Source organism: Aulonocara sp. 'chitande type north' Nkhata Bay, linkage group LG23 (assembly GCF_057382095.1).
Source record: "Aulonocara sp. 'chitande type north' Nkhata Bay isolate Kocher_YH1m ecotype deep benthic linkage group LG23, A_spYH_male_GT1.1, whole genome shotgun sequence".
Lineage (NCBI taxonomy): Eukaryota > Metazoa > Chordata > Actinopteri > Cichliformes > Cichlidae > Aulonocara > Aulonocara sp. 'chitande type north' Nkhata Bay.
The window spans coordinates 21608656-21625793 of record NC_141365.1 but is presented as its reverse complement, the minus strand read 5'-3'; the positions used below and the strand labels follow the sequence as shown (position 1 = coordinate 21625793).

General features: G+C 40.0%; 1 protein-coding gene across 1 annotated transcript; it reads left to right on the top strand.

The window, feature by feature from the left end:
- Positions 1-607: 607 nt before the first annotated feature.
- On the top strand, positions 608-16666 carry LOC147301684 (protein NLRC3-like). Its single transcript, XM_086284202.1, has 8 exons — positions 608-710; positions 3393-3461; positions 7394-7678; positions 9406-11161; positions 11249-11419; positions 13876-14025; positions 15050-15096; positions 15272-16666. The coding sequence occupies exons 2-8, from the start codon at positions 3428-3430 to the stop codon at positions 15829-15831; spliced, it is 3003 nt and encodes a 1000-aa protein (XP_086140328.1). The 5' UTR covers positions 608-710; positions 3393-3427; the 3' UTR covers positions 15832-16666.
- The last annotated feature ends 472 nt before the right edge of the window (positions 16667-17138 follow it).

Here is a 17138-nt window from a genome sequence, read left to right as displayed (position 1 = left end):
ACATCGTGGAAGAGACATAAAGTGAGTAAAAAACGTCCTAAATGCAGTTAGAATTTATTTAGAACTACAAATTAAATTTATTTTAGAAATTATTGTTTTTTAATGTCACAATTCCAACCCTGCTCCTTTATCCGGGCCTGGACCGGCAAAAGTGACCCGAAACTGGCATTCTGGTGGAGTTACTTTGTGTGTGAGAGTGTGTGTTTATAAGTAGTTTTAAACCTTGTGATCCACAAAACAGCATAACAGTAAAAGAACTGACTGGTTATAGTCAGTGCGGGAGCAGCGGCTTCGCCCATGCGCGATTCATTTGCCGTTTGAACTCACAGGTGTGAACGTCTTCTGCCCTGATAGCAGCTGGGGGAGGACTATCCTCCACCTGTGAGCGCTTTGGCACGGGCGAGGTGCCCAAGGCAGCACCGCTGCTTGTTGAGCGTAAGAGCGATACGCGTTTTCACGTCAAAAAGTCGTCATAAATAAGTCTCCAATAATACTGGAAAAAGTCGCCAGATTTGTTGCTAGTCGCTTTTTAGAAAAAAAAAAAGTCGCTAAGGGGGTCTGAAGTCGCTAAGCTGGCAACACTGGTTCCACCCTCTTACCCGTCCTTCCTTCAGAGGAGGAGTCTCTCATTCAAGGGAAGAGCTCACATGTTCCAGTCTTTCCCAGTGAGGAGTGCAGAGTCATCGTCTTCTCCTGTGTTTAAATAAACTGTAAGCTTTTATTTTATTTTTTATTTCACACTTTAATTATTTAATGCATGTAGCAATAAGACATAGGCACAATGGTACTTTAACAATGCTAAAGTCTGTAATGTTTGTAAGTTGTTCGACTGGAACTTTTGTCTGTGAAGGTTCTCAGTCATCCAGGTCATCGTAGTCAAAGGAGCTTGCAAAGAAAAGCGTCTGGACTTCTTTAAGTTACTTGAAGACGTTTCACCTCTCATCCGAGAAGCTTCTTCAGTTCTTAGGTCAAATGGTGGAGAGTCCCAGATATAAACCTAGTGGGAGTTTCCCCCCACAGAGGGACAAAAGGACCCCCTGATGATCCTCTAATCGCCTGAGCCAAGGTGTGAAACTCCCCAGACGCCTTAACGCCCACTCACATCCTGGGCCATCTGACCTCAGGAATTTGCATGATAAGGTGCGGCCAGGTTTCACAATGAACACACCAGAAACTCTGGCTGATTGGGACCCACACCCAGTTTCCCACCTTGGCTCAGGCGATAAGAGGATCATCAGGGAGTCCTTTTGTCCCTCTGTGGGGGGAAACTCCCACTAGGTTTATATCTGGGACTCTCCACCATTTGACCTAAGAACTGAAGAAGCTTCTCGGATGAGAGGTGAAACGTCTTCAAGCAACTCAAAGAAGTCCAGACGCTTTTCTTTGCAATCTCCTTTGACTGGAACTTTTGGATCACTTCTCTTACTGAGACAAGTTTAAAATCAATGTGAGTACATTAAGTTTAAATCTAGGTTATTTCATATTACACTATGCTGATTGTTTACGTGTCAGCGGCTGAGAAAAATACTTATAAATACTACATATAACAAAGTATTTTCACACTGTGATGCTTTGTGGAAGTTAAACACACCTGGCGAAGGGCCAGTTTGGCTTTAGGGCTCTTCAGCACACAGCCTCTCTGTGCTGGTGTCATTAGTTTCGTTTCCTCTAAGGCTGGAACCAAATGGAAACTAAAAACTTAATTCAGCTTAATGAAATGAAAACAAGATGCATGATGAGAGGTGTGATACAGAGAGGATCCGACCTGACACCACACACATCAGGAAGGATGAAGTCTGCAAATGAAACATGGTTTTTATTTACCTACACATTAGTAACTGCAACCAACTGCTGGCTGTGCCTGGCTTTAACGATCAGTCTCTCTCACGGCAGCAACTCTGGTATCCTGATATATCCTTTCACATCTTGTTAATGTATTTTTTTTCCTTTTAAATGTATTTAAAACATTGTGTTCTACTGACTAAATTGAATTAAATTGTCATGATATATGTAGATTTGGTTGAACCAAAATAAACGTATTACGTGGAAAACCTGCCATCAATCAAATTGAGTTCATCCAATGACTAATTTTTATGAGTGTAGGAGGCAAAAAGCTGACAGCGTGGCTCATACGGGTGAGTGAGGGTTCCTGCAACATGATTTGGTTTGATTTGCATGTCACTGAGTGAATGAAGCACAGCAGTAGGATTGTGACACACGACCCACAGATGGACACTTCTGCGTGTGTCAGTTCAACAGTGTTTTATTTACAATCAGGACTGTCCCTGCAGTTTCTGGCTCCTGCCCCTCTGTCACTCCTGTTGTCACTCTACCGCTTCTTCTCACTGCAAGACATAAGAAAAGTCTCTCCTCATCAAGTCATTTCCGCACACCTGTTCCTTCCCACCTCTGCGCCGCCCTGTGAGCTCGCTGCATCACCCCTCCTCTGCAGCAGGCCAAAGACCAAGCCCCCGCCACAGCGATGTTTCATATATTTGGTCACCAGGTTTCACACATCTCAGGAAGGATTTAGTCCCACTCCTTTTTACAGAAACTCTCTAAATCCTTCAGGTTTCTTCCCTGCTGACTGGCATCTTGAAGCTTCAGCTCTTCACAGATTTTCTATTCTGAGGTCCTGGACCTTAATTTACTTCTTCTTTAGCCACATCTGTGTTTCTTTGGGGTTATCCCCTGGGTCATTGTCATGTTGGAAGGCTTTATGGTGCACGGTCTTAATTGGCTCCTTGGTGCAAGGAAGTTGTCCTGTGCTCTAGAAAGAAAAAGACTCAAAAATAAGACTGTGCTTGCAATAAATTTAATAATACAATTGAAGATGTGACAGAAGGGTGCTAAGGTCTGCAGATCTACAAACATGCTGTGCTACAACATGTTTGAAGGCAACTGGGACAGAGCCAGACATCAGAAAGGCATTAATTAGCCCAGTGATACATGGCTCAAGAGTAGACCTATTAAAAACATCCTTGAGGAGACAGGGTAGGAAGCTGTCACCTTAACAGATCAGCACACATGCTGAACTATTTCAATTAAAAAGGAGAGAGACACCTGCTCAAAGTTCACAAAGAAAACTGGGCAAACAGGATGAACAATGTGATCTAAGACAGGATCTGAGGGGAAAGACCTGATAGGACAATTCGTTTTTTTGATTTTTTTTTAAATGTGGAAAACTTTTTCATATGTTTGCTGGGTTTTTCTCTGTATGTATTATTGTAGGGTCTACCTTACAATATAAAGAACCTTGAGGCATCTGTTGTTGGGATTTGTGTGATATAAATAAAACTGAATGAATAAGAATACAGTGCGATAGAAGTAGAATCCCAAAGCAGCTTAAATAGCTCTACAATCTGAAAATCTCCTGTGGTGTTCTGTTCTAGAGCAAAGCTGTAGCAGACCGTAGAGGAGTGTGCTGATGGATTCGCCAAACCAAGCAGCTTGCTCAGCAGGTAGGAGCCAGTAGGCTATTTGACAAGATGTAAGTAAGACAAATAAACATGAAACAAAAAAGTCTTCTTAGAATAATAGAGCACTCTGTACTTCGTGTACAGACATTGTTTATGGTTTATTCACCAAAATACATAAACATACATACATGAGAGTTAAAGTTGGCAACTTTTTTAAAAATAACTACATATTAGTTGAAGCAGCCATAGGGCACCGAGAAGCACTGTGTAGGGACCGTACCTTGCTCAGGGGTACCTAGGGTACTTATTGAGTGGATTCAAACCCCCAACCTTCCGATCATGGGGCCGCCACTCTACCTACTGAGCTATCCCTGCCCGTGTTTGTTAGCAGTTAAATTCTTTTTCTATAAAACGAGTAACTGTGTATTAAATTTCAGTGAAATCAAATTTATGTTTATTTACCTTTTATTTAATAGGGACAGTTCACTTTAACATAAGTACTTAGGTGCATCATGAATAAATACCCCGTTTTCTGCTGTGCAGGCTGATTTTTTTTTATCTGCAGTTACTGGCAAGTTGACTGGAATTTATTGACAGTAATAATTCATAGATAAGAGCCAGAAGTACATGAACAGCAAAAGAAAGACCTACCTGTGTAACACATTAAATATTACATTAAATATATTTTAAATGTAAAATAATGTGAAGTTTTTGGGTCTCATCCATATGAAAATTAAATGCAAGGACTCCAGCACAAATCATTATGTGCGTGTGGTGTCATATCATTATTTTCATGCCTTTTTCTAAAGTTACTTGTTAATTTTCTGCTTTCTATAGTTGTGTAAAGCACTTTGAGTGCTTGGGTAAAGTAGAAAAACACTGTATAAGAAGTGTCTATTTACCATTTGCCAAAAAGAAGTGGGATACACTTATAATATAAATCCTTTATTTAGCTATGGACTGTGTGACAAAGTGGGTGAGAAGACCATTTGTCTATATTCTTAGTTAACATTCTTGTTTTGATTTAACCATATTTCACATGTAATCTGCAATAGGCAAACATCTACTATCCCGGGTTTGTTTATGTTTTGCACTTTTACAGATTATATAATATAACATCTTGGTTTAAATCAATTCCTACAAGTTTGTTAAGTTAACATGTTCTTTATTTCAACTGTTAATTTGTATTGTTTCGAACTTACCTTACCTACCTGTCTTGCAGAAGCAAAAGGAGGAAATGTAGTTTTACTTCCTGCTTTATACCTTCTGGGTTCATCTGAGGTCACAGGAAGAGACAAAGTGCAGAAGGGGAAGAATTCTTATAATTTAATAAAGTTGATTTTAGAGGGTTTATAAAGAAATAGATTTATTGTTGTGATATGTATTGATTACACCACAGAGTTTGTTGCCAGTAAAGAGGAGTAGTAGAGGTTTGACTATAATCATGTTCATCTTACCTACATACTGAATGGAATAGTCCAGAGGAGAAATTGTTTGGTTAAGTGGACTATTTAAGCAGACGAACTCAGGTAGTGATGGCCAAATGAAGCTTTCTGGAGCACTGAAGCTTGTATTGAAAAACGGTTCATTACTCGAAGCTTTTCAACACAGTCCTCTCTGGTGACATCCGGTGGCCAAAAATATGAAGTGCAGCTTGAATCCACAAAATAAAACCAACCGCTTCATAATGATTGCCCACTCTGTCTGATATTGGGCCGCCGTTGTGTTGCTTTGAACGTGTATTTTTTGGTGGTTAAAAAAACGTGTTATATTTGTTTAATAAATAGTTTTGACCAGTAAACCCTCCTTGTTATGCTCCATGGTGTGGTCTTTCTTTGCTTGTGACTTCTTGATGTTGGTAAATACAATAATTGAAAAATACCACGTTACATATAATATATACATATAATAATGTACAACACATTATGGAGTATGCTTCAGCTGTGAGGTCCTGCCTCCATGCACGTATGCATTTAATCGCTAGACGGGTGTATTTATAAATACTATTATATTAGGGAAACTTCCCCAGACATATTTTTGACCTGGGGGTAGAATTGATTGTGAAATGGAAAAGGAAAATGCTTATGAACTTGCAAATTAAAAACATGATGCATTTAAGGTAACCCTTTTCCATTTTTATTTAAAAAGAGAATTTGTTCTAGTGTGCGATGGCCGAACCTGTTCCTTTTCGTGGAGATAATTTCTCCTGCCTTAAGGAAAATCCCTTCACATGGAACAGAAGAGGCTGGAGTGCAAAGAAACTGGTAGAGATGCAGTTATACAGTCTACCTGGGCCCCACGGACGATCAGATAAAGAGAATAAATAAATGTTTGACATTTTACCTTTTTCCCGTTTTCAGATATAATAAACACGCACAAAACAAAAGCAAACAGCCAGAACACAAAGCTGGAAAACCCACCCGATTGACAAAAATCAACTCAAAATTCTCCCACACAAGAGAACCTCCTCTATTCCTCGCTGGCTCCAAATCTCTCAGTAGAATGATCAGTGGTTCGCTATCTGTCACCATCAAAACACTCCACAAATCCCGCGAATGATTCACCTGCTTATAAACCATTGAATCAGATACCGAAGCAGTTAGGCTCTAAATGAAGCTTCGGACGTCACTGATCACGTGACTCTGGCCAAACGAATCAAGCTTCGACACAGTGCTTCTGAAGCAGTGTGTTGATTTTTTTGACACACGCACCGGAGCTTCAGCTTCAAGCGGGCCATCACTAAACTCAGGTGTTTCGGGGGGGAAAGGGTTCAGGTCAGTGTAGCTGTGTGCAGTTTGACCTTAATTTCTGTTGATTTAAGTTCAGTTATGTTTATTTGAACTGAGTTAATTATAGAGTTGAGTTTCTTATTTGTTTCTTTGTAAATATTGTTGGGCCACAAAATGGTGAATAAATCACTTGCTACACTGGACAGCATCAGTCTCCTGCAATTCTTTGACCGCTTAAGTCGAGTCCTACCACAGACTGACTATATTACTTAAAAACTGGTACTATCAAGGTTAGACTGGCCTGCTGCAAGGTTCACTTTGATAAACTCCTGTAACACTGAACAAGTTTATCTGTTAAAATAATGATACATATAAGCAGACTTCACTACACTGGAGGTTTGCAGAGGCTACTCATAGAGAGTTATGCTGGGCTCACACTGTGCGATTTTTGGCCCATTTTGAGCCGATTTTTGAGTCGTGCGACCGTTTTGGCGATCGGCCGGATTTTGGCCTTCATCGTGCGTCGTGCACTGTGTAGTATACGTGGGGTAACGAGAAGCGATTAACACCTCACGACCAGCTCCCGATCATCAATCGCTTGGTCGTGAGGTCACCGCAGTTTCTCACACTGCGCACGCGCAAACACAAATGTCAGCGAAAAAGACGGCGCAGCACGGCAGTGCAGCGTGTGATCTGGACACAAGCGATGGAGGCACAACTTGTAGAACTATGGCAACCTCATCCGAGCCTTTTAGATGTGGCCTCACAAAATTATCACAACCACAACAACCGTGAAGATAGGTGGATCGACACTGCTGCTCAATCACAGCTGCCTGATCAATGTTTTTCATTAGCAATTTAGCAAAGTTGATGGTGGTGGTGCATGTCTGTGTGAGTGAAAGACAGAGAGGGAGAGCGACAGAATTTCTGTTATAACCTTAATTTTATGGACGCACAGTGTGAGCACTCAGGTCGCATCAGAGCATCGGGTTGTATAGTGTGAGACCCTGCATCGTGACCTATGAACTTCTAACCCCTGCGAGTCAACCGTGCAGTTTGAGCAGGAGCTGAATCGCGCGACTGAAAAAATCGCACAGTGTCTGCCCAGCATTAACTGTTAAATCTATGTTGGCTGAGCTGACTGACTGAGTTACTAAACTTGTTATTTCAAAAACAAATCAACTATTTAAACAAACAAAACAAAAACAAATTCTTCATTTCAGTTTATTATATTTCTTTCCACAGAGAAGGAGCTTGCCAGAATGCGAACACAGTTTGTGGAGAGGGTGACAGCAGAAAATCTCACACAGCTACTTGAAGCCCTTGTAATAGACAATGTCTTGAATGAGTTGGAGAAAGAAAGGATACAGGAAATAAACCAAAGTAGAGCAGACAAGGCACGCGACTTCATTGACATCGTGAAGAAAAAGGGAGAAAAAGCCTGCAGGATAATGATCAGTCACCTTCGAACCATTGATCCTACAGTTTCCCGACAGCTAGGTTTGTCCTCTGGGCCATCTGCTCATTTAGGTGAGATCAAATATTTTGTTATTAATATATTATTGCGTTATTTGTTAGAGCACTAACCTTTGTCTGTTGTGTGTGTGTGTGTGTGTCCATCCATTTATGTTTAACCATTTCCAGTTTAGAAATTTCCCCTGGAGAAGTGATCTGACTCTAATCCATTCTTGAGTTGCCCTCTTTGGCTTTTAGGTCCCGGTTCACTGATAATTTCCCGATGAATGAAAATGATGTTTCCTTATGAGGGATTGTCCTGAAATGCCTTTTATGGTGCTAAAACCTACTGCAGCTGGGGACTTCATTGTAATTCCCTTGGATTTTACTGTTCATATACTATTTTTATATTTCACTGGGAGGAATGGCCTGTCCAATCTGAACTTGAATTGTGTTCTCTTATTGGACTGTTGTGGTTATCAGACTTTATCTATGAGGAACAGAACAGTGTTCACCATCTGGAAGACACCCAGGTCCAGGACAGTTGTAGGCAAGCCCAGAGGCTAAAAGAATAAAACTGTGGATACAAGTAATGGAAACTGGCATCCTCCCTCATGGGCTTTGCTTTAAAAAAGCCTTTTTTGCTTTTAAATAGCATAGCATAGCATCTTTATTTATAACGCACTTTACATCCAACTATGTTGACCAAAGTGCTACAAATATAAAACAGAGAGGAAACAGTTTAAATTACATATAAAATATCTTAAAATTAAAAATAATATAATTAATAAGAAACGTATTAAGAGACATCAACAAGTCCTGCTGTGCTAAAAGCCAAGGTAAATAAATATGTTTTAAGACGTGATTTAAAAACAGATAAGGAAGGTGCCTGTCTAACATGTAAAGGCAACTCATTCCACAATTTTGGTGCTGCCACAGCAAACGCCCGATCCCCTCTGAGCTTACGATTAGTCCTGGGCACGCTCAGGAGGAGCTGGTCTGCCGACCTGAGGGACCGGGAAGGTATGTATGGATGAAGAAGCTCAGAGAGGTACACAGGGGCAGCATTGGACAAACATTTAAAAACAAATAAAAGCAGCTTAAAATGGATCCTAAAATGCACGGGCAGCCAATGAAGTGAATGTGCTATAGAATTAAAATTTATATTGACATTAAGTGGAAATCATGTCTCTATCTTAAATTTATGTTGTAGGTACATTACAACTGCAAACCTTTCCGAAACCCCACACTATAACTTAAGCCATAACTTCATATGCGTCTCCCTAAAAATGTACCTACAACTTGTGCTGATGCAGCCTGCAACTACTGTGATTGGTCCATTTATTACTGTTGTTAACCTCTATGTATTTTTGGAGAAGTGGAAACTTTTGCATTTGCACAGTCTATATACACGCTGGAAATAGTACTGGCCACTTGCAAAGTTTACATTGTAGAATCTACAGACGTGTAGATCATGTATATGCATGCACCATCATCAGGGTTCGGCTGGGAAAGCCTTGATGTCTCCACAAAAGAGCTTAAGGTGATGGTGGGATGAGCATTTCCACTTAGACTGCCCCCATGGTTTGGACCTAGATAGGTGGCACAAAATAGATGGATGGACAACAAAAAAAGCTCATCCGAAATTGAATAAAACAACCACAACAGTCCAAAAATCATTCATATTTGTGTGTTTCTATTAGCAGCACTTGACAAGTGTCATCTTAAATTTAAATCTACTCTGAAGAACAAGTTCCAGCGTGTGTTTGAATACACAAAATGTTGTTTCTCTATTCTTTTAGGATTCTCCAGCATGTGTCAGAATAAAATTAAATCTAACCTGAAGAAGAAGGTCCAGTGTGTGTTTGAGGGAATTGCTAAAACCGGAAATCCAACCCTTCTGAATCAGATCTACACAGAGCTCTTCATCACAAAGGGAGGGACTGCAGAGGTCAATCAAGAACATGAGGTCAGACAAATTGAAACAGCATCAAGAAAACCATACAGACCAGAAACAATAAGATTAGAAGACATCTTTAAAGTCCCACCTGGAAAAGAACAACCAGTCAGAAAAGTACTAACTATGGGAGGGGCTGGCTTTGGGAAAACTTTGTTGACACAGAAGTTCACTCTGGATTGGGCTGAAGACAAAACCAACCAGGACATCCAGTTCATATTTCCATTCCCTTTCAGAGAGCTGAATGTGCTGAAGGAGAAAAAGTTCAGCTTGGTGGAACTTATTCATCGCTTCTTTATTGAAACCAAAGAAGCAGGATTCTGCAGGTTCGAAGACTTCCAGGTTGTGTTCATCTTTGATGGTCTGGATGAGTGTCGACTTCCTCTAGACTTCCACAATACAGAAATCCTCACTGACCCCAGGGAGTCCACTTCTGTGGTTCTGCTACTAACAAACCTCATCAAGGGCAACCTGCTTCCCTCTGCTCACCTCTGGATAACCACACGACCTGCAGCAGCCAATCAGATCCCTTCGGACTGTGTTGACATGGTGACCGAAATCAGAGGGTTCACTGACCCACAGAAGGAGGAATACTTCAAGAAGAGATTCGCTAATGAGAAGCGGTCCAGGAGCATCATCTCTCACATCAAGACATCACAAAGCCTCCACATTATGTGCCACATCCCAGTCTTCTGCTGGATCACTGCTACAGTTCTGGAGCACATGTTGAGAACCACAGAGGTGAGAAAGCTACCCAAGACCCTGACTGAGATGTACATCCACTTCTTGGTGGTTCAGGTCAAAGTGAAAAAGGTCAAGTATGATGGAGGAGCTGAGACAGATCCACACTGGAGTCCAGAGAGCAGGGAGATGATTGAGTCTCTGGGAAAACTGGCTTTTGACCAGCTGCAGAAAGGAAACCTGATCTTCTATGAATCAGACCTGACAGAGTGTGGCATCGATATCACAGCAGCCTCAGTGTACTCAGGAGTGTTCACACAGATCTTTAGAGAGGAGAGAGGACTGTACCAGGACAAGGTGTTCTGCTTTGTCCATCTAAGTGTTCAGGAGTTTTTGGCTGCTCTTCATGTCCATCTGACCTTCATCAACTCTGGAGTCAATCTGCTGGAAGAACAACAACCTGGGGCAGACTTCTACAATACTGCTGTGAACAAGGCCTTACAGAGTCCAAATGGACACCTGGACTTGTTTCTTCGCTTCCTCCTGGGTCTATCACTGCAGACCAATCAGAGTCGCCTGAAAGGCCTGCTGACACAGACAAGAAGTCCACAGACCAATGAGGAAAGAGTTCAGTACATCAAGAAGAAGCTCAATGAGAATCTGTCTGTAGAGAAAAGCATAAACCTGTTCCACTGTCTGAATGAACTGAATGATCGTTCTCTAGTGAAGGAGATCCAACAGGCCCTGAGTCCAGGAAGTCTCTCTACAGATAAACTGTCTCCTGCTCACTGGTCAGCTCTGGTCTTCATCTTACTTTCATCAGAAGAAGATCTGGATGAGTTTGACCTGAAGAAATACGCTGCTTCAGAGGAGGCTCTTCTGAGACTGATGCCAGTGGTCAAAGCTTCCAATAAAGCTCTGTAAGTTATATATATTTTTAAATGCATTGCCATCTTTATACAGTAAATGAATAAAAATGTACAAAATTTACATTACTATCTTTTCAGACTGAGTGGCTGTAACCTCTCAGAGAGAAGCTGTGGCGCTCTATCCTCAGTTAGCCTGGAGTCCTCTAATTTAATTGAGCTGGACCTGAATAACAACGATCTGAAGGATTCAGGAGTGATGCTAATATCTTCTGGATTGAAGAGTCTGCAGTGTAATCTCCACATTCTCAGGTAAGAATTCAGCAGATTGTTTCAAACAAGAGCTATTTTCTGAAATTATCTGTCTATAAATATTTCTGCTTATCTAAACCTTCTGTCATTCTTAAACAGCAAGACAGGGCAGCTTTACCACCAAGAATTTCTAGTTATCCCGTTCTGGCAGTTTAAAAATTCTGTGAGACGTTGTTACATAAAACTGCATAGTGAAAACAAGGGTTAGGGGTAACTGATATACATTGAGGGGAATTAATTATGTGTTGAATTTGTACATTTGTTCACTTACAAAAAAACTAATAGTTTTTAATTTTATTGTCATTTGATTAAATGAATGCCTACAGAATATCAACCAAAAATCCAGAAAAAAAACAAAACACATTACATAAGAGTTATAAATTGCATGAGATAAGTATTCAATCCAAAAGCAAAACATGACTTAGTATTTGGAGAAACCCTTGTTGGCAAAGCAGTGGAAAGATGTTTCTTGTAGTTTAGTCACTCGGTTTGCACACATCTCAGGAGGGGTTTTGTTCCAGTCCTCTTTAGAAAAACTCTCTAAATCTTAGAAGTTTCTTGGCTGCTACTTGGCAACTCAAAGTTTCAGTTCCCTCCACAGACACCAGACATTACCACAATCAATTTTAAATGAAACAATCATATGCAGTTTAAGAGGAGACTTTCAGCTTTAATTCAGTGGGTTGAACAAAAAGATTGCATAAAAAAGGTGAGGGACTAAATGATTTTTTAACACAATCTTCTTATTTCAGGGGCTCAAAAGTAATTGGACAAATGAAATAATTGAAAATAAAATGTTCATTTCTAATGCTTGGTTGAAACCCATTTGCTGGCAGGAAAATGCCAAAGTCTTGAACTCATGGTGCCCTACTTGGCCATTCAAGAATATTACATTTCTTTGCTTTAATAAACTCCTGGTTTGCTTTGGCTGTATGTTTTGGGTAATTGTCCATCTGTATTATGAAACACCACCCTATCGACTGCATTTTTGACTGCATTTAGCAGGATGTGAGCAGGCAAGTACGACTCTGAACACCTCAGAATTCATTCTACTGCTTCTGTCCTGTGTCACATCATCAATAAACACTAGTGTCCCAGTTCCACTGGCAGCCATGCGCACCCAAGCCATCACACTGCCTCTGCCATGTTTTATGATGTTGTATGATTGGATCATGAGGTGTTCCACACCTCCTCTATACTTTCTTCGTGCCATCATTCTGGTAGAGGTTTATCTTAGTTTCCTCTGTCCAAAGAATGATTTTACAGCACCGTACTGGATTTCTTTTGTGTTTTTTAGCAAAGTCCAATCTAGCCTTTCTATTTTTAAGGGTTATGAGTGGCTTCCACCCTACAGTGAACCCTCTGTATTTACTCTCATGCAGTCTTCTCTTTATGGTAGATATTGATACGCCGACTTCCTGGAGAGTCTTATTCACTTGATTGGCTGTTGTGAAAGGGGTTTCTATTCACCATGGAAATGATCATGCGATCATCCACCACTGCTGTTTTCTGTGCATGTCCAGGTCTTTTTGCAATACTGAGTTCACCAGTGCTTGCTTTCTTTCTTTCTTTCTTTCTTTCTTTCTTTCTTTCTTTCTTTCTTTCTTTCTTTCTTTCTTTCTTTCTTTCTTTCTTTCTTTCTTTCTTTCTTTCTTTCTTTCTTTCCTTCGTTCGTTCGTTCGTTCGTTCGTTCGTTCGTTGAACCAAACTGTAGATTTCACTAGTCCTGGTATTGTAGCAAAATCTTGGATATGTTTTTTCTGTTTTCACTGTTTAAAGGTGGCTTATTTCACCTTCATGGAGAGCTCCTTTGGCTGCGTGTTGTCTGTTTACATTAAAATATTCCAGATGAAAGCACCACACCTCAAAACAACTCCAGGCCTTTTATCTCCTTAACCGATAATGACATATTGAAGAAATTGCCCACATCTGCCCATGATATAGCTTTTGAGTCAATTCTCCAATTACTTTTGCTCCATTTAAAAACATGTTGGGACATGTTAAGGATGCTGAAACTCATAAACCCTTCATCCAGTTTGAATGAGGATACCCTGAAATGAAAGCTGAGAGTCTACACATTATGTCCATGTCCATTATATATCTGTAATAGTTTACTTGTGTCATTGTCCAAATATGTATATATGTATATATATATATATGTATATATGTGTATATATATATATATATATATATATATATATATATGTACACACACCATAGTCTGGACCTACTTCCTGGGGGTATGACAACAGCATGCAATATAAGATTATTTTTGCCACAATATTGTGAGATTGTGGAGAACTTTTAACAGGAAGGTGCTGCATCTTGGGTAAAGATGATATATCTATATCTGTATATTATTAAATGTGTACACAACACACAACAATGTGAACCACAGTGAAGACTTGGACAATAACATGAGGCAATCACTGTCATGTTGTTTTGTGTGTCTGTAGGCTGTCAGGCTGTCTAATCACAGAGCATGGTTGCACTTCTCTGGCCTCAGCTTTGCGCTCCAACTCCCAACTGAGAGAGCTGGACTTGAGCTATAACCATCCAGGAGAGGCAGGAGAGAAGCAGCTGAAGCAGCTGAGAATGGATATCAGGTATGGAGATGCCTGTTGAAATCACATACAGTGTCTAAAGGAGGAAGAAATACTGTCATGTTGTCAGGCTTTCTAAATCTGCTGTAGGTGTGGATGCGATTGCCTGTGTGAATCCCCGATTGACAAAAGTTTAACTCTACACTGTGTGTTTACCGTACCACCATTTTTCCATGCTGGATCTTTAAAAAAAAGATGAAATATGAAAAAAAAAAAAGATTTACAGATTGCAGACCTCTTTGTAAGTTTGTGTGTGTGATTAATATCTCACAAAGTGCTAGCAGCTGAATTTGCATGATGACTAATAAGGGCCTTATTATTTTTAGAACAGGGTCCAAAGTCGTTACTGTTATCATCCTCTCTTTTCTTCAGCCGTTTCACTTTGAACCTCACTGTTCATGCTATGAAATTTCTCCCACAGAAAACCTGATACCAAGAATGAAAGAGTTGAAAGTTTTTAATCAGAGGTCCCAAGTCATCTCTGAGTTCAGTGAGCGAGTTTAGAATTAGGTCGCCGTGTAATATGTATGTTTTAAAAGAGCTTTTTCTGGTATTTCAAATAAACTGACACAAGTGGACAAACATCTCTCTTTTCTAGAACACACTTTTACGTGTGCAAGCAATAATTGCTGCCATGTCAAATAAATATTGGTGCAAACAGCATGACGCAAACATTAGTACACCTGTTTGCACAGTTGATCTAAGTAGTTTTTTCACCCATATTTTGCAGCTTTAGAAAGGAACTTCCAGAAGTTTATATGCAAGGCGGTTAGTGCAAAAATATCAGTTCCCACATGTTACATGCAATCTTGCAAATCCTGACAGTACTTTGCTGAGTTTGGACTGAAGCAACACATTAGTTAATCTGGCCCTTAGGTGGTTATTTTTTTATGCACTCTGGCCATGATGAAAGCATTTATTTCTATTCCTCATTTACTATTACTATTAGAGAATAATAAACTATGTGTATGAGCCTTGTGTGCATGCTGAAAGAGACTGTGCTGGTCTGACCCTCTCCTCCTTTCAGGGTGGAGCCTGCTGGAGAACAATGGTTGACACCAGGGCTGAGGAAGTGTAAGTGTGTTTTTAATGTGATTCATGAAAACAAAGCAGCACACATTCAACCATCTTCAAACTGTCACATCACTCATTCACACCTCTGATGTCAGGAGTCGTCATCAAAGTGTCAATCAATGAACAGATGATGGATCAATAACTGCAGCTGGATTGTGTTTGTTCTCTCCATCAGATTCCTGTCCACTCACAATCGACAAAAACACAGTAAATAAAAACCTCAAACTGACTGACAACAACAGGAAGGTGACACATGTGAAGAAGATTCAGTCATATCCTGATCATCCAGACAGATTTGATGACTGTCCTCAGCTGCTCTGCACAAATCCTCTGACTGGTCGCTGTTACTGGGAGGTCGAGTGGAGAGGAGACATTGAAATATCAGTGAGTTACAGAGGAATCAGAAGGAAAGGACACATAACAGACTGTGGGTTTGGATCAAATGATCAATCTTGGAGTCTGAGGTGCTCTGACAGTGGTTACTCTGTGTGGCACAGTAAGCAAAAAACATGCCGCATCTCCTCCTCCTCTGTTTCTAACAGAGTAGCAGTGTATGTGGACTGTCTTGCTGGCACTGTGTCCTTCTACAGAATCTCAGACAATCTCATCCACCTCCACACCCTCAAAATTACAATTACTGAACCTCTTTATCCTGGATTTAGGCTACGGTCCAATACTGTATCCTCTGTTTCTCCCCCTGTTAGGCAAACTTTTGTTAGACTGTTAAAGATATAAGAATGCTTCTTCCAGTTATTTTTCTCCCTGCAACAGCATTGCTATGTAAAGCAGTGGTGCAGCACCAAATTCAAGAAAATAGATGAATTAAAGTGTTAAAAGCTTAAAACTTGTCCTGATGTTTGTAAGAAATTAGTTATTTAGGAAATTGCCATTAATCGATTACAATACCAAATGGAGTAAAATAAATACTTTTTTTCTGTAAATAAAGCCAAACACAATATTGGTTAGTTAATAGTGTAAAAACCATATCTATAATTGTGTTTATTTATTTGAAGAAAAACACTGCATTTAAGACAAAGCTTGGGCTTGTGGTGGGTCCATTCAAAATAAAGGCCTGGCTGATTTGAATCATGTGACATCTCAAGTTGTGCTACTTTCAGGTCATTAACTTTTTGATTAGTCAATAATTATCTCACTAACTCTCATCTGCCACTTCCTGTAGACAAACTTCCTGTTCTAGGCTCCACCTCACCTGCTCAAGTGTGCCCAATCGTGATGCTACCTTATTGTCTCATCCCACAGCAAATTAAATGAATGATAAAACATAAGAATTTAATGATAGACAAATATATTTTAAACATTAATCAATAGAACTGAAAGAATAAAAAATTAAAAGAATACAAATGTTAGGTAAAACAAATTAAAGTGCTACTAGTATTTAAACAAAAAACGATGTGCAAATAGGAAATTAAAAATGGCTTCTGTCCTTAAGTTCAAATAAATCTTTAGATTAAATCCAAAACATTTTATTTTTCAGTTCAAAATAACACATTTCCAAAGTTTACAGATGATTTAGTTCATGAATTCAGGTTTACAGTGGACATGCTCTGGAGTGAGGCTTGCTGTTATCTTTGACATAATGTTATGTAAATATTGTATACAATACCGGCCATTAGAGCCATTTGAGAGGTGCATAAGCCTCTTTTCAGGACAAAGTCATCTATATGCCTTTGCTTACTAGTAAAATTCTAGTAAAACAGAATGTGACTGCCCACCCTATATGCTCACTGCTCCTCCTCGCTTGTTTTCATCAGCAGCTTTTGTAGGTCATCAGGGAAGTGGCTGCTCAGTGGCGCCCAGTCTTGTTTGCTCCTGGAGTTGTTCCTCCATATTAGCAGGGCTGTCTGGATTGCATCTAAATTTGCTTGCTTCAGTGTCATAAAGCTGTTGGATTTTGTTTGAAATAGTCTTTCAGCACGGCAATTGGAAAGTTGGATCACCTAACGCTCACTGGCACATTTTCTATCCCCCTATCTTCTACCAATGATAGTGCAGTCCAAAGCAATTCATTTTGTCAGAATTTA

Bases quoted from the DNA above. Each gene is read 5' to 3' on its own strand.
- LOC147301684 (XM_086284202.1), top strand. From the start codon at position 3,428: ATGGATTCGCCAAACCAAGCAGCTTGCTCAGCAG. The intron at 14,026-15,049 runs GTATGGAGATGC...TCCTCCTTTCAG, and splicing joins CAGCTGAGAATGGATATCAG to GGTGGAGCCTGCTGGAGAAC. The intron at 15,097-15,271 runs GTAAGTGTGTTT...TCTCTCCATCAG, and splicing joins GACACCAGGGCTGAGGAAGT to ATTCCTGTCCACTCACAATC.